The sequence below is a fragment of the Apus apus genome, chromosome 2 (genome assembly GCF_020740795.1).
Source record: "Apus apus isolate bApuApu2 chromosome 2, bApuApu2.pri.cur, whole genome shotgun sequence".
Classification (NCBI taxonomy): domain Eukaryota; kingdom Metazoa; phylum Chordata; class Aves; order Apodiformes; family Apodidae; genus Apus; species Apus apus.
This window is the reverse complement of record NC_067283.1, coordinates 80,214,269-80,232,157: the sequence shown is the minus strand read 5'-3', so window position 1 is coordinate 80,232,157 and position 17,889 is coordinate 80,214,269. Positions and strand designations below refer to the sequence as shown.

General features: G+C 40.1%; 1 protein-coding gene across 2 annotated transcripts in view; it reads right to left on the bottom strand.

Annotated features, from left to right (window-relative positions):
* Nucleotides 1-394: 394 nt before the first annotated feature.
* Nucleotides 395-17,889, bottom strand: part of ANKH (ANKH inorganic pyrophosphate transport regulator) — a 109,230-nt gene continuing 91,735 nt past the window's right edge. For both annotated transcript variants that reach the window (XM_051609503.1, XM_051609504.1), the window contains exons 9-12: nt 14,176-14,305; nt 13,046-13,169; nt 12,359-12,458; nt 395-10,315 (exon numbers count right to left, since the gene is read on the bottom strand). In XM_051609503.1, the coding sequence (XP_051465463.1) occupies nt 10,199-10,315; nt 12,359-12,458; nt 13,046-13,169; nt 14,176-14,305 (471 nt within the window). In that variant the 3' untranslated portion in view covers nt 395-10,198. The remainder of the gene's footprint in view (nt 10,316-12,358; nt 12,459-13,045; nt 13,170-14,175; nt 14,306-17,889) is intronic.

The following is a 17,889-nucleotide window of genomic DNA, read 5'->3' as shown; positions in this document are numbered from 1 at the left end:
TTCCAGGTGGATGGGTGAAGGACCTTCTTGTGACATTTGAGTCTGCCCTCACCTGATGAGAATAATGCTGTCCTTTTGAGTACTAGTTAACAGGAATGAGGTAAGTTTTATATTTGGAAGAGAAAAAGTATTCTGACCATGTTATTTCCATATTGACAACACTTGCAAGCTTTGTAGAATTAAAGAGCTTGTCTTGCATTGTTTTATGAATACCCTTGTATTTCATTAACTTCAAGTTAAGACTTTGCAGTTGGCAGCATCATAGCTTATAATTCAAACTGATTGGATTTATTTCTCACCAGGAGGTATATTTTGCTTGTTACAAATGTGAAGAGCACTTAAACCCATGTCAGAGTATTAGAAATAATAACCCAGAAGCAATAAGAATCATGAATCATATGCAAAGTATTAGAACTTTACTTAATTAGAATATGAAAGCTTTTGGACAATGTTGGAGCACAGACTCCCAACCCTCCCCAAGAAAGGATAGATCATTCTTTTTAACAATGCAAAAACATACATCTCTGTTAAATACATAAACAGCACTCAATTTTAATGCAACACATACCTTTATACTTTTGACTTTAGGAGTAATTTAAAAATGTACAAAGTTTTAACCTTTATTGGTTCCTTTAGAGTTTAAAGAAAACACACGTTTAAAGCAAAGCAAAATGGTCATTTAAAAAAAAAACAAAACAGGTAGCTTTAGCATGGGTACAAATTCCAGAAAGCAAGGTTTATTTTGAGAGAAATCAACTGGAATTCTACTAGTATGACAGAAAACAATGCATGAGGTAACATTTCACTGATATCTAGGATCCCTGTACTGTTAGTCCCAAATGGTGCTCTGGCTTGACACCTAGAGTCCTTGCAGAATTGACTTGTTTAAGTAGTTGAGGATGGCTATTAGGCACACTGCTTTGCATAAAGACAGCTTTATCCTGAAAGAAAGCATCTGTATCTGATACTGAAAGATATTCTGAAAGAAATTAAAAATAAGTGATACCTCTCAAGTGAAATATTCATTTGCCTAGTTCTCAGATTTACCTTCAAATTACAGGAATGAAGTGAAAAAAGGGTTTTTTTCTCTACAGACAGGTGTTTAGAGAATTGACCTTAATTCCAATGCAGCTGCAGCATGCCCTGAAGTGTGGCCAGCTACTGCTCTTGCCTCTTTCAGTGTTACAAGTCTGCTGAGAACAGACCAAGACATTGTCCCACAGAATACTCTGTGGTCAGAGTTGTGTGGGGAAAAGAGGGGGACCCCCAAGCATCCTTTCCCCTCTTTCTGAAGCAAGAGTCTTTGAGCTTTGGGCTGCCCTTTTGTAGGATGCTGCTTCCAGATACTACCCCCTTCTCCTCATTTTGAAGTTATTTCCGTGAGACTAAAACCAAGTCAATTTTAGAGAACCTAAAGGCACAATTAGAATATGCAAAAATAAATTCAGTATTTATAGGCATTTCTGTGGCACTGCTCCCTATAGTATCCAAGCATCTTCTATCAGCATTAGAGAGTTTTACCCTCTGAGATTGGAGAACTTGGATTTACCTCTCTGAGACTGGAGAACTTGGAATCCTGGTAGTATTACTCTGACCTCACATCATGTGGTCAAAGCCATCTTGAACCTCCATTCAGAAACTGCATTTGCCTTGAGAGACTTTCTGGGGATTACCTCTACACAGTTTGGTAATCATCCATGATGATTTCCTGCTGTGAAGACAAAACAATCCTTGTCTTCTGCTTTGTCCTTTAGGTTTGTTCGACTTTTGTACATTCTTTCTAGAGTGAACTTGTGGCTGGCCCTGCTGAAGTACACAAAGATGGAGAGAGAAGTGTTGTGAAGCTTGCTTTGTTCTCCATTGCAAAAGGTGTGGCAAGGTTTGCTGTCTACTGTGCTCCTAGCATGACACAGTTCAACTTTATCCAGTAACTATTATCTAGTAATACTGCCCGATAACCTTTAGAGGTTAGTGAACCTTTCACTAAATACGACAAAAGAAGGGGTTACGGCTCACTCTGCCCACCAGTATGGTCCTTGAAGGGTAATGCAATGTGGGATGCTTGCAAGAGATGCTTCAACTCCTTTCTTTATGGCCATTTCTCCTTCTCTCTCCACATACACACACTCAGTCCTCCACACTCACTTTCTCCTATGTGCTCCTCCTTGAGCACTTGCAGAAGCTTTTTGTCTGATATAGATGAAGCAAGGCTTTCTCAAAGCTGGGGAACACTACTAGGCTGTGCTGACCAAGTACTAGTAAACACTTTTCAGCCATTCCACCACACAAAGCCAAGTCCTTGGTCTCCAGTTTGGATTTCTGTGGCCTGTGCTAGTAACATGCTCTGCCAGATTTTGCAGAACAAATAGCACAAGCGGTGCAAGGGGCTCCGACACTGCCTGCAATCCCAACCTCAATTCCCCCAGCAACAGGCAATGTCTATTTCCTCTCCTCCTCGGAACGTCCAGCTCTGAAGAGCATCACTGCTGCTGGCTCACACCCAGTGGTGGAGTGATGAGCCATCAACCTACATCTTTCTAAAGGAGCTCTGAGCTTCCTGCCTCAAGGCATCCTCTTTTTCAGCAGATGAACTCTGGGATCCTGCAGCCTTGCTTGTGTCTCTTAGCGCAAGCCATCCATAGGCTCCTGGCTTCAAGAAAGACAGGTGGACGCAGCAACACTGAAAGCTGATCTAAAGTAATGGAACAGTGAGAGCAGTGTTCTGAAAGGTAAAAACCTGACACGACCTAAGCTAGATTGCTTTTATGATGGTGGGAGAGGTTTCTGCCAAGTTTAAAAACACAGGTTGAATTAGCATCTTGTGCGTTTGCTTTTTAAAAGTATACAAGATACTGCAGGTAGATTTTTATTATACCTAAAGTAAGTGAAGAGCACTTTGAACTAGGTTATTTAAAGAGTGATTAGATTTATTTTTAAAAGCTTGTTGATGATAGCAAATAAGGGTATGTCATCTACAAAAATGCATATGGACCCTCAACTTTTTTGGATGTTTTGCTTTAGCAATTTTGTGGTGCTTGCAAACTCTGTGAGTAAAATCAGTTGATCTGAGTAACCAGCAAACTTACTGTCTGTAGCCTTCCAATTGTTTCTTTATAGCTTAGGAAGGATTTTGTGGGTACCTTAATAGGACACAAAAGCAGGGTTACATTAGCACTGCTTTGGAGCGCAAACTACGAAGTTGAGCAATGTATGTTAGTTCTAAGCTCTGCTGTTTTCTGCATGTGTGCACACACTTTCCACCCAGGCAGTATTCTCATTAAAAGTTAATGCAATTAAAATAATTTCTTTTTCAGTTCTGCAATTTTTTCTTTGCTTTCTCTGTTGTGCTTTGGCAAATTATGGATAAAGCTGTTGTTCCAATTTTAAAACAGATCATTTCCTAACTGGGGAATTATATGCTCTCATTTGTAGTCAGGCCAAGCTGTATTATTAAGTAAGTGTAAGTATTTACTTTCCATTACCTAGATTACAAAGGGGAGTTAGCAGAAAGGACAGCTTTTGGTTTTTAAATGCTGTATGAAGCAGGTAATAGATGCAACTGCTTGCTGGTTTAATGCATTTTTTGGTTTAGAGAGTTAATTGAAAAAGTGCACTACAGTGCTCAAATATTTCATCTGCAGATACAATAGCTTATTTTTGCTTTGCCCTCCTTGTGGGCTCCCAGAGGGTGGGAGGGTAATTTACTGCTGGCTCTGCTCTATGAAAGTTTTGTCATCAGCAAAAGAATCTGCACAACTCAGATTTTTGCTCAAATATCTACCTCGTAGAGCCCTAGTAGGCACTGTCTATAAACCCAGAACTGAAAGCCTAAAAAAGGCAAGCAGTCTCAAGTCCCTTAAGATGAAGTGACCTCTCTAGGTTCCTGGTTGAAGCTGAGAAAAATTTAGGCTAGAAGGGGACTGCAAGCAGTCATCTTATCCAGCCTCCCTTGCTCAAAGCAGGGCCACTTTAGACATTGGATCAGACTCCTCATGACTAGCTGAATTTTAAACTTAATGAACTGTCCGTATCAATCAGGCTCTCCCAACTCATGAAGTGGTACATTTAGCTGTGAAACAGTTGGCAGTCTTGTGTTTTCTAGTGTTTCAAAATATACTGCACTGCTCTGGTGATGCTGTGCTAACATTGCTGGAAAAGTTTGGATGGCAGTCTTAGGGATCATTAGAAAGTCACAAAGTGGTTGGAGTTCAGTAGTTAATTTGAATTTATTATTTTAATTCTTGCTTTTAAATAAAGACATCCCTCAGTTCCTTCTACCTCTTGGCTCTCCTTTTCAGCTTAGCAAATGGAAAGTAAAAACCAGTCTATCAAAGAGGAGTTTTGTTGTAAGCTACTTTTTAATGACGGCATTACTTGACATTGAGTCAGCATGACAATTACATTTTTCTTCTCAAAATGCCAACAGATAAAGTAGACCTAGTAGAGCCTTCAGAATAAAATAAGGAAACGTATGAAGATGCTGAACTAGGCATGACAGAAAATAATTATGAAGTAAAACTAATAATGTATTTGAGCAGTGACAAGCCTTGGTAATACGAAGGAAAACTTTGCCCTCAGGGTAATAAAGACAAAAGGGCACTTAAAATCTTTACAAAATTCTTCTGTTTTACTGAGAAAGAGTGAATATCTTGATTATGAAATCCTGAGACTGAAGCTCAGTCTCTAACCGTACAATTAACTTGCACAAGCTGCAGCCAAAATGCTCTTCAGTGTGAGTACATGCTCCAAGCTGAGCCTGGAGCTACGTCTCTGCCCCCATATTTTGTCTTTGGCCTTTTTGTTCAAAAGGTGCCAATTACTGAGAAGTCTGGCAGTGGTTTTGCTGAGGAGAGCATCTGTGCACTGACAACTGAACTCAGCTCTCCAAAGCAAATCCAGGCAAGTGGTCCAACCCAGAGTGGAAAGGCAGGCTCCCCCTGCACTCTCCCACTGCCCCACACTGCTCTTGCTCCGAGTTTGCTGCTAAGTTGACAATTCTGCCTCATTTCATGATACTGTCAGACTGCAATTGAATACAGTGTGTTGCAAGGTGCAGAATAAATCTGGAGCTCCTTTTCTGATCAGGGCTCTGCCATGAGCTCCCACAGCCGGCTCTGAACTGCACCTGTCTTCTGTGGGAGCTTGCTCCCTGCAAAAAAAAAATGGTATTCTGCACCTGAATTCTAGTAAAAAAGCTAATAGAAACGTTTTACCATTAAGCTGGTATTTGGGAAATGTCAATTTGATATAAAAAATTGTTACAATTTGGTCTTTTAAGTAACACTTATGTGATGTTGCCCCAGTCCCATCCTGCCAGTTACTCAGAAACAGCAAGCTATGTAGTGCCTCCTCTTTGCATATTATAAAGCCTGCATGTTGGTTTATTTAAGCTTGAATAATCTCCTAAGAAGTTTCATACTCCTCTCTGTGATGACTCCTCCACTCAGAAACCAAAATTCTCAGGAGTGGTGTCTTAGAGGCACAATGCTCCTCACCCTTCAGTCCTTCTCCAGAGCAGCTGAAAGGCAAATGACAGCAGCCACAGTGCTGGTGTTTCTGCCCTCTGGGTCACTCATCTCCATGCCATGCTGGTGTCTTTATGATGGATATACAGTACCCATAAGCTTTTCAACATGTCCTCACTCTCTCCCATTCCAGCTTATTAAACCATGATTTAACTTACTGACATAGTGTCTGCTGCAAGTATTTTTTATTTACTCTTTCACGTAGCTTTAAATTGCAATTAAAAAAACCCACAAACTTATTCCCATGTTAAGATCATGTTGAATCCTTGTTTCAATGAACTATATGAAGGCCATTATAAAAATGCCTGTGCGACACTGACACACACACTCATATACATAAGCATGGCTTTCCAATACACCACGGGCTGCTGCAGCTGCCACATTTAAATCCGCGCTGCTCAGGCCACGACCACAGAACCCCAGCGAGACGGAGTCGATAGGGCTGCCTTGCCATCCCCATCCCCTGCACCGTCCTGCATTTCGCCACGGATGCCAGGGATGCCAGCGGCAGGGCTGGGGCGCTGGGGGCACAGGAGGCCCTGTGCCCGCTGCCACCCTGCAGCCCAAGACACAGCCAAGGCCTGAGCCCAGGGCGCCGGGGCCTGAAAGCATCCTTTCTCCCTTCTTTTTAAGCACGAGGCGCCATCCCACAAAAGAAGGCCCTCTCGCCTTCAAAAGGTTTCTGTTCACACGTCGTGGCCTGCCCTGAATCAGCTGCATTCATCGGCTTGCCCTCTGTCTTGGGCTGCTCCCTCTCTGTCTGCAGAGTCCGCAAAACACCAAGCAAGAGCCAGATATCAATCTCTTCCGCTCAAAGGAAACATTTAGCAAGAAAATGGGTTGACAACAAAAGACTTCTCTGTTACTCACCCAGTCCGCTCACTCAGGGCGGCTCTATCTAACAAGCAGGCAACTGAGGGCTCCTGCCTGGAACGGCTGTGCTGGGGGACCGGGCTGCCCCACGCCTGGGAACCCGCTGCTGCACCCAGCACTGGCTGAGAAACGCAGAGCCTTTTCCATCAAGCTGGCTGCTTCGTAAGTGTGAGAGGGCTGCTTAGAGCAGGGGAGGGGAAAAACCCCCAGTGTTTCCCATTAAGCCTGCAAAAGGAAAACTCAGGACAAGTTAACACAATTTTACATACGTATTAAAAGCTGCGGAGCATTAATCCACAGCTTATTTTTGTTCTGTTCTTACTTCCTGCTGTGTGAGCTGTTCTGAAATTTAAGATGTACAAATCAGATCAACATTATTCCTCTTTTTATTGCAACTTCGACTGTATAATTCAGTAATTCTCAAGAAAGTCTGGAAAGGCCAACACTGCACATCAATTCATTGAGATGATGGCGCCTCAGCTCTCCAACACAGCAACTTAGCAGGTTCTATTGTAAAATATTTATCACAGACAGCCATTTCATTTGCAATAACACAAGAGAGACAGCTAGGTCATCTTATGAGAACTCGGAAAAGTCTTTTTGAGAAGGAAGAGGTGCAGGAGAGGGAGTGCACCAGCATCTGCCTGAGAGACACTGGAACCAGCAGTGCTCTGACTGGGGCTACAGCTGACAAGGATGGCTGCCCACTTCCAGCCTGGAACCCGTTGGACAGGCTGCCTCACCAGCCCAGCTGAGTTTGACACTGACTGGGGGTCAGAGCAGTGAGGTTTCGGGTGGTCCTGCCAGACCTCCCCAGCAGCGGAACCAGAGGGGACAGAGCACTCATTCCTTCCCCTTAGCAGTGCAGGCATCCAGGACCCCAGCCAGCACCAGGGACTCAGCGCAGAAACGTCAGCATGTTTTGTAAATCCAGCCAAGAAATGTAAATAAATATGTGACCTGCAGGAAGCAGAAAGAGATGTGCTGCATGAGTCATTATGTCACTGCTTGAATTCTTGCCCAGATTCCACCACTCCTGTGCTCATCTGGTATCTTGCAAAGTAAAGGACTATTAAGTATTACCCACAAAACTGAAAATTTATTTTTTACGGTACCATTACTTAACTCTGTATGACCAGAAATTCAGTTTTTTATGTGTTCATCTTCTATCTAAAGTAAAAGCTTCAGTGTTTCATTTAATTTGTTTTATAAATTTTTACTTATTGGTGAAAATATTACTTTGAATCAGTACTGCTCAAAGTTCTTAAAAAATACTGCCATTTGAATTTTAGTCAATGTACCAAAAGAAACACTACATAAAAATATTTTCTTGCTTCATCTCTGCAGTTCCTGAAAAACTGTTATTGTGGACTTGGATACAAATCTACTGGATGAACCAAAACTACATGAACAGAGAAGACCTCAAATGGCCACTGTGATCTGTAACAGTCTATATACACGTTATATACATGACTGTTGGAGAGCCTGTGTTTATGAATGTGTGCACACTACAGACCGGACAGTTAATCTGTCTGAGGGTTGTTTATTTTTTTAAATCTTTTTTTTTTTTTTTTTGTCAGAAACAAGGAGAACAACCTTGTGGTGGCACAAAAAACGTGGCGACTGGATTTAGTCTTAACCTCCTAGTGCCACTGCTGATGAACCGATTTTACAAATCTGTCATTCAACACAATAATTTCTACACTTTTTTCTTATTGCATATGTGCACATAACAAATTGGTACAAATGTTTTCAATAAAATGTAAAATTCATTGATAAAATGCCATTTATGACAGCCATAACTGGTTACTAGCCAACTCTGTAGTTTTTAGAGACATTATTAGATGAACTTGGAAAAATAGGAAACGTTGCTTAAAATAAATGTACATAATATACAATATATATATTTATATACGTGTATGTCTACATACACATATATTGATACAACAATTAAAGTAATGTTTAGTTCTGATCAGTTCTCTGAGTGCTGGGACTACCTGGCAAATAAATCTAGAAATGGAATTTGTCCACAATTAAATAATCATTTCCACAACTTAGAAAAATATACTTTTACTAAATAACGCTTAAATTAATTGCTTTCTGGATATAGCATGGAGGTTAATGGTTTCCAGACTCTGGCATGATTAAATCTGAAAGGACCCAAGGTACTACAAGCCAGTAACAAACGCTGCCCTGCAGCCGAAGCACAGAAGAGCACAAGAAATAGAAGCAGCTGCTGCTGCTGCAGCCGTCATCAGTGGCACCCAAACCCTCTCTGATCCAGCCACCTCTTACATAGGCTTCATTTCCACCACACACAAATTGCCCACCCGACCTCACACTCTGTTATTTAAGGACCACTTGAACCACAACCACACAGCCCCTGCTGCCTTCTCCAAGCACAGCACTTGCTGACTGAGGTGAGCAGCTCTCTGCTTCCACATGACTCTTGCCTTGGAGAGCTACCATATGATCAAGGTCCCTAATTAATGACTTGGAGGACCATCAGTACTTGAGCTTCACCATACAGATTTTGATCTACTGCATAGGTAAATATAGTATAGGAAAACATACATGTATGTGTGTGTGTGTGTATAAGTATATATACATATACACACGTGTGTGAGTATGTGTACATCTCTATATAAAAAATTTCATGGAGCTATGTGTAGTAATGTGATATACCATGGTATCCTGCATACGTTATCTGATCTTTAAAAAATATATAGGCACGAGAAACAAGAATATAGAGCAAATAAACCTTTAAAAACTAAAGTTAAATCAGTGGACAAGAACTTTGGTAAAGCTTGTCAATATTTATTTTTTTTTAAATTCAAATACAGTCAAAGCCTATCAGTTGCCATCACCCTCTTCACAAGAGGAAAGTGCATGTTTTTTTGTTTTGTTTTGTTTTTTTCTAAATAAAATTACAGTTAAGGTGGGGCTTAATGATTCAAGAAAATTCTGAATTAAATGTTTACATCATTCTGATGGATTTAAAGCTAAATAGAGTTCTTGTCCTGTGTGTATTTCATCATATGCATATATATATAAATACATATATATATATATATATATATGTCTCTGTTTATGTACCTGTGTGTGTACACATCCACACACATGAAATAAGAGAAAGGAACCTGTTTTTCTCCACTTTGTATCTGGAGACTTACACGTTCCTCCCCGTCTTGTACCCCGTGCAGTATAAGCTCTAGTGATGAGGCCAAACAAAAAGATATAGTTCACCATAGTATATTAGTTTATGTAGCAAAGTCATTTTCAAGCAAGTAAAATAAAGCTCTGTATTCCAAACTTCTTTTCCTTTACATTTCTCATAAAGAAAAGGAAGGAAAAGGAAAGAGGGGGGGAGTAGGATTATGGCAGTAGCATTGAGCCAGTGGCACGTGTGTGCGTGTGAGCGTTCAAGCCCACACACACACACATACACGCACGTACAGAGAGCAGGGCTTTGGTTGACAAATGCAGATTGTCCAGAGAAGGTGGATGCATAAGTAAGGAAGACTCTACAGTGATGCAATTGTATCTTTTATGTTTGCATGGAGTGAGAAAACAAATTAAACTGCGGGGGGAAAAAAAAGAAAAAAGCAAGCAAAGACCTCTTTTTAGGTCCCTCATCAGTGAGAGCATACTCAGTATGCTAGAGAATTTATCTGAAACCTTTTAAATCAAGGCCTCTTTATTACAAAAATAAAAACGAACAAACAAAAAAGTATGAGAGACGACAAGATGCTGAAGTGTCACTCCAATCGTCCCTGCAGAGAACAATTGCATCCCATTTATTAGTCATTCTCTTCTCTCATTTCTACGATGTCTGTCATTTCCTCTGTGTGAGGCATGTCGGTCATGGCAGAGTCTTCACCTTCCGTAGCTGTTTCATTCTCATTCCTCTTCTTTTTCTAGATTGAAACAAGCATTCAGAAACCCATCAGGAAGTCGTGCATCAATGCAGTCCTACACACTTTGGGCACTGGGAGAATTGAGGTGAGAACAATGGGGTTTTTTAGAGTATGTAATTAAAAGCTAGGATACTTGTGTCATATTTGTGGCTTGTTGCTAAGAAGTTGGCTTAACTTAGAAGGTTTCCATAACCTTTCTGGGGCTTAGTTTTCTCCTTTCTAACATGAATGCAATAAGAGAGGCATTTCTTATGCTAAGCAACATCCAAAACAGGCTTCAGCATGTCTGGAGGGAAGAGAGCATCTGGAATCTTATACATCACAGAATTTTTATTAAAAAAAATTTAAAAAAGCAAATAATAATAATAATAATAAAAACAACAACAAAGAAAAGCGAACAAAATATAAGAGAAGATAAGCTGCTCTAAGTGGGGAGACAGAGGTTGCAACCTAATTTCTCCAATGTCAAACTTCTGGAATTTTACAAGATGTGAGCATTCTGGCTTTTCTTGGTATTGCTGACCCACTGTGACCCCACCAAGGCCAAGTAATATTAGAGTATTTTCGGATAGCAGGAGCAGGAGGGCATTCAAGAATCCTATGATTCATCCAGGATGTCCTGGATTAGTAAAGTTAAAAAGCATTCAGCTTCACTACAAAACAAGTTGAAGCATCTGTTCCTTATTATCCATTTCTCAGCAGGCTGACTAGTTTTACAGAAAACACTTGTACAGCTAAAAAAAAGTCCCCCACAGGTATTATTGATTCAGCTGTGTTGGGCATATCACAGTTTCAGAATTCAGGGGTGTCCACACAACACTTTACTTGCAGCTCTCAAACGCCACCCACTTATTACCACTGTAGGAGAAAAGAAGTTGGTGCATACAGCTACCAGTTGGCTCTGCCACTGACACACTGGCAATTGAGATGATGCTGTCAGCTGCATGCTAATTCTGGTAAAGGAATAAATTAGGTTGCCATAGTTACTGTTACTACTACCTGCACTCATCACTGCAGAAAGTTAAGCACCATGTCCCTGGCCAGAACCACTCTATGAGCTACTACTATAACAAACAAGTGATGAGGAGGTTGCTTCAAACGGACCTATATTGTGAAACCCCAGGCCAAAACCAGCCAGTTCAGTGTCTACAGGTTTTACCTCAAGAAAAACATGACAGACTAATCATGAAGGAGATCAAGGTCTTCTGTTTTCCTATGAACTTTGTACACTGCCATGGTCTGCACTATTAATATATATAAAAACAGGTTTTAGTTTGTTCCAACATAAGGCATTTAGATATTCCATCTTCTGTATTTGCTTGCTAAAAATAGAAGTGGTGGGCATCTTCACTTGGCCCTTAGCAAGAAGCATAATTAAAAAAAAAAAAAAAAAAAAGTAAATGCACAGATTATATTTTCTGCTCCCATCCAGAGTCCTTCTGCACTATGGAACGATGTACACACCATGCCATTTCTGCCTGCAGTTGTAGCTGGTGCCCTACACAGTGCCTCAAATGCCTAACTGGAATGACACAACATGCAGGTGCTGTGATGTACCCAGTCACCCAGCCAATATTTATCCTGTATTTGACTTCATTTAGTGGAATATTCTTTGAAGTCTGTGTATCATCACTACTCCGTATATGCAGGACTGTAGTGTGTGAAATATGTAAAAGGATGCCTATGACAAGTATTTGTCCCTGCAGGAGTAGATCTTGTTTTAAGCCACTTTTTTAGATGGAAAGACCCCCAAAAAACAAATGTACTTTTTGTCTATTTTCAGCACAGCTGGTTTTATAAAGAAATACAAGTACAAAAATGTATACACATAATAAGTTTCAATGAGTAGCTCCTACACCTACATAAAGAAGCTATGTCTCACCATAGTAGCAGATATCCAGTGTGAAACTGGTGGTAGTAAGGAAACTATATCCATGATGGGGTGCTGGGGAGTTACAGTTCAGAAGTGTACACTTAATATGAACTAAAATCCACTATATTCATCAACTGCTTTCACCAGGTCACACAGATCTTAATTCTTACCTGCTTCCGATAGACGTAACAGGCTGCTATTGCAACCATGGTGGATTCTCCTATAAAACCAGCTAGAAGGGATCCTACTCCAAGAGTGGCTCCATGAACTCTGCAGGCAGCATAAAAAGAAGGAGTCACAGTTGTGTGAGAATGGATGATTCATAATTATATTTTCACTGGCATATAGAACCAATCTGTTGCTAGAATTATTTCCTTCAAAGACATAAAATACTGGAAAAGAGAATAACTGGTATTTTAAAGGACTTTTTTGTTTCTTAATGGCTTCACTATTTAGTAAAAGAGCCACATTCTGAATCAAATTATGGACTAAGAATTTAAAGTCCTGTACAGAGTGCTGCAGAATACATTATTCAACACAAACAAGATATTCTTCCATTAGCTTTCTTAACAGTGCATTTAATAACATGAAAATAAATTCCCCTGAGGACACATTTTTGCCTGTTTGATGTTTGCATATATTTTCAAAAGGGACATCAATATCATGTCTGCCTAGAGCAGTCACATGAGTAAATTTGTAAATGTTTCTTTTCCAGATACTGACACTACTTAGCCTTTATATTATGGTTAGTATTTGAGGAAAATGTTCTGAGATATGCAAATTCAGCTATCAAGTGACAGTGAACAGGAATGAAGAGGAAAACAAAGCTATCAACTCTGTGAAGAATAATGATTTACCCTAAGTAAGGCAGCACAATGAGACTAGTGATGAGGACGATAATCCGCAGCACTGAGCTGGGTGCCAACACAAACGTCTTCTTCAGAGTCATCAGCCAACCAGTCAAGTGTGCTCTGACAGTCACTGTTGATAAACAGGGGAAGGGGATGGGGAGAAAGGGGGGACAAGAGTAATAATAATAAAAAAAGTTACGTCACATGAAGCTTTTTCATTCAGAGAGCACTGTTCAAAGTAAACATGGTGAAACTTGTTTCTGGTAACTTTGCACACTGAGAAACCCTACTAGAAACAAACTAGATCTTGTATCCAAACTGCTTTAATATATTGACTTTTGAAAGCCAGTTATGATCAGCAATCCTTCCTAAGAGCTGCTCTCTGAAAACCAATTTATTAGCTGGTCCATTCTCTTTCCTTCATTAGAAAAAAACTACCCCTTTCCTTAAAGAGAAATCATACCAAGAAAAATTTTACATTTAGCTCCTGTGTGGTATATGGTGTAACAGCTAGGTACAAAAAAAGATATCTGTATGAACATACTATTGTATTTGTAGTATACCTCTAGTACAAAACTATCTTGTCTTAAAAGCAGAAAACATTACATGATGAAGCACTTCATTACAGAAGCTAGAAATCTTTTGAGGGGAAACATTTTGATGATTCCTGCCAAGCTTCTCTCTTGAATAGGAGCATTAACTTTTATTTTATATTGTTTATGCTCTGATGATATCTGAAAGAGCTACAGAGTCTGGCAGCAAAAGGGGAGACTAATGGGGATGACGTCACTGTGGAGGTGGTCCTAGATGCTTTTCAAAATACTTAATTTCAGTCTTGGCACACATGTATCAGTACTGCCATTCATGTATGTATTCTTGGTCAGCTACAATAGACAGAATTCAGGCTTTACTTTTGACAGTCAGAAATCTGCCTAATGACAGACTGCTCTTGCTGCAACATTTGTATCTTGATTACTCATGTAAATAGTCTTGGTTTACACCAGCTTCAATAAAAATGGTGTTACTTATGCTAGGCATGCATTTAGCCACTCTTGTATGTACAGCCAGGCGAGACTCTATGACCACAACTCACGGTTTGTTTTTGACGTTACAGAGTTTTTATTTTTGATTTTTACCTGGAAGTGGAAAGAAGGAGAAGATGCGCAAAGGAACAACACACAGCTCTGCAAAAGCGTAATCTACTCCAATTATGTCAACTAAAATCTTCTCTGACACGTTTGGTGTCCAAAACATCACAAAACAGAGCTAGAAAGAACAAAATAAAGAAATGTTTATATTTCAGAAGGAAAGCACAACAGAAGATAGGCCCTCCTGGTCTAAAATGTATGTTTACTGATGGGTAGATAACTCTGCTGATGACACATGTGCATATAGTATGTTTACACTTAGCTTGCATTCAAATACACAGAGTACACAAGTGTATATAAGAGAGGCAGGTTTACTTCAGAAACAACTCCCACTCTTCATGATAGTCACATCCAAAGACTGATGCATGTAGAAAGAATTTTTATGGTGCCTGCAGATGGTTTTACTTGTCTAAAGGTCTAATTGTGACAAAACCAGTAAGAAACTAGATTTTTACAGCACTTGTTCTAAATAGATTATCAAGTGTTTTAGTAACTAAAGATTTGAAGTACTCCAAGACTCAGAGATCTGACCTAAATCTAAGACTTGGAGTTTAAATGTGCTGTTGATACTAGTACTGTTGGTGGGTAATATGGCTGATAGGAAGACAAAGATGTTCACCGTTGTCCTGCAGACATGGTGCCCTCAGGCCACAAATCCACTAAGTCTTGTTATTTTCAGTAGAGTGTGATGTTTTGTCCATACATGAAAGAAAAACTGCCTTAAAAAGCCCGCAGCAAATGGCACAGCAGTAGTACATGTTGTTTAATTTTTGGTCAATACTGAGGTCAATACTCCAATACGAGCTGAGGGGGCTGCTGGCAGCTGGCAGGTCCAGCTTCAGTTCAAGACACACACTGAGAACAATGCTGACAGCTCTTACAGGACTGTTCCTCTACGAAGGGGCACCTGACATCCTTTCAAGTATTAACTATTTTGTTACTTAACTTCATTCTGTGATTTAAAAAAGTTATTTCTTCCTGTTATTTTCACAGTAAAGCACAATGTTAAGGAAGTGAGCAGACTGAACCAAGGTAAAGTCTGGGATCTTAAATGCTCTGGCACTCCTCTTGTCCTGTTACAAACCAGCGTACCAGGTAAATTACGCATACTGGCCATACAATCTGATGGCTCTGACAGACTCTATAACCACTCTCTTATAATTTAGCCTACAAGCTAGTATCAAAAATATCTAGCTCTTCTCTTTTTATCCAGTTGTCACATCCCTACTTTCATCGCATTCTTTGGTTGTGTGCCTTCCTGTTTAACCTGAGTACCCAGACTGCACAAGCTTCCCAAAGTCTATAACCAAGTGGCCCGTGGGAGGTCTTGTGTTCTGGCCGCCTCTGCAGAGAACAAAACATTCCACCTTCCTGCTAAAAGGTTCATCTTCAGTTTTCTTCTCCACCTCTTAGGGTAGGAACCACTATTTATTTTTCACAATTGAATGTTTTACTTGACTAACTTGATGTTGTCTTGCAGTGTATCTCCGTCACCTATACAAAGAATAGTAAGTGGGAAAAGGTAAGAGCAGAAGAAGAATTCACTGAGCATGGATTTTTTTCTGCTTTAGCCAGCAGTTCTCTCTTCCTGCCAAACTACTTGTACAGGGTACAGTGTACAACTGAAGCAGACGGAACAATCCAGAGCAGAGAAGGGCGTGTGGTTGAGAATCCACTTGTTAAAAAGTAGCTGTACACTGATGGAGCAAATTCTTTCATTGTTGCAGGCAGCATTAGGCAGACTGCAGTGATTTGTACTCTCACTGCAAATGACCTGTAAAGCAACTATACAGGGCATATTTTGTCAAATCTTTCTTCAAAGTCCAGTAAACAAATTGAGATCCAGTCTTCAATTCTAATTTGCTGTTTTCATGAAAGCAAAGGCCTTTATGCTGCTTGTACTGTGCAATGCTATTGGCATCCTACTGTGCAGCATAGTTCCTGCTACTGCAAGATTCCATACATTCATGTTAACAGTAGAGTCTGCCCACTGCTAGCAAAAAGAGCAGTCTTCAACTGCTTCAATTCCAATGAAGAGCATTCTAACATGGTTAGACAGGCAAGCAAATAAGTGACCAAAAGCATCGCTCTCAATCCTGTTCTCTTTGAAGTTAAGAGTTTGCTTCTTAATAAGAACAGAGTCAATCTCCATCCGGCTCCTACAGGAAGAAGGTCAGTTTGCAAACCAGGGGTATAATGACTTATACCCAGGTGGTATGCAGTCCTTCCTCCTCAGCTGTTGCAAACTGTAGTCTTCCACATCCCCCAGTCAGCAGTCAGTGCTGATAAATGGCTTCAAAGAGCACTTCTTACATAGCAGCTGGTGGGTAAAGAGAGCAGTGACCACTAAGTTCAAGAACAAGCAGTTTGAAGAGGTGACGCGTGGCAGCAGAAGGACCTTCTATTTCTGTCTCAGCACATCTCCATCTTTTTAGTTGCAATATTGATAACTAATTTTATTTTGTGAAGAGATTCTTTGTCACCTTATGAGCAGATGATATTCTCATTTCTAGAGAAAAAAGCCCCAGGAAAAGAAATCAATGCTTTGCATAAAGAAAGCCCTCTGCCGTTTAACTTCTAGGGCACTTGCAACTTGGGAAGTTTCCATGTTATTTCAAAGACAAACTCAAAATGTAGTGGGAAGAATACCAGGCTCTACTTCAGCAAAACAGTAACACTAAACATGCAAAGGATGGAAGATATTTTGGCCACTGATTTTATTAGAGATGAGGTACACTGGAAATAGGATGAAGGCTTAGCTTTTTTTGTGGTGCTGAGTGGTCTGTATGATGTTTGTGATTATCCTGGTGAAGGATGAAGGCCAATCAGAAAGGAGAATGGAGAAGATGCTAACATTAAATGATGACAGTAGCCCAGTGATATAGGAAGTGTGGCACACATCATTAGAGATGGGATCTACTGGAGTAAGCGGTGTAGACTTCCTGGGGTTCAGATCAGGAAAGATTTTAGGAAATACATTTACCTATAGCATGTCTCCTATCCCTCTTTTAGTTAAACATTGTTTTGTTCCCCCTTACATCTTTCTGCATGCCTGCAAGGTTAAAAATAGAATAAATAGGCTTGGATAGTGTTACTTTTATGTCTTCCACTTAATCTAATCAAGAGGTGATGATAAAACAGTAAAACTTCTGCACAGGTTACCAACACGCATGCATAATGGCACTGCAGCTTCAGGTTGCATTTGAGCTTGGCTGCAATGGCTTTATACAGTAATGAATATTGTACTTGTCAACTCTGCTGAGGCTGAAGCATTATAATGCTTTCAGAGTAAGGACTTTGCTTGTGGAATTTCAGCAACGGATCTGATTTGATTTTCTGTTATCTTACAGTATGAGTGCAGCATAGTATTAAAGGCTAGTTTTGTTAAAGCCTTTGATCGCTTAACCAGAACTTCAACTGAACAGTGATGACTGCTTTAAAAATACAGGAGTATCTAATGAAGATATAAACAGAAGAGTGGAACATATGCAGAGAACATGCAGGCTTGAGTAAAGATAGCAATATTTATTATGGTGGTGTTATATCTGTATAAACAACAGTAGCCTAAGCATTTCTGGAAGTGTTTTAATAATTTGAGCTATCTGAAGGGTTGTGCTATTGAGTAATGTGCCTTTAACTGATCTACAGGACTGAAATTTGAAAGACTTTGCTAAATAAGTAAATAATTTACAGCACCATAAG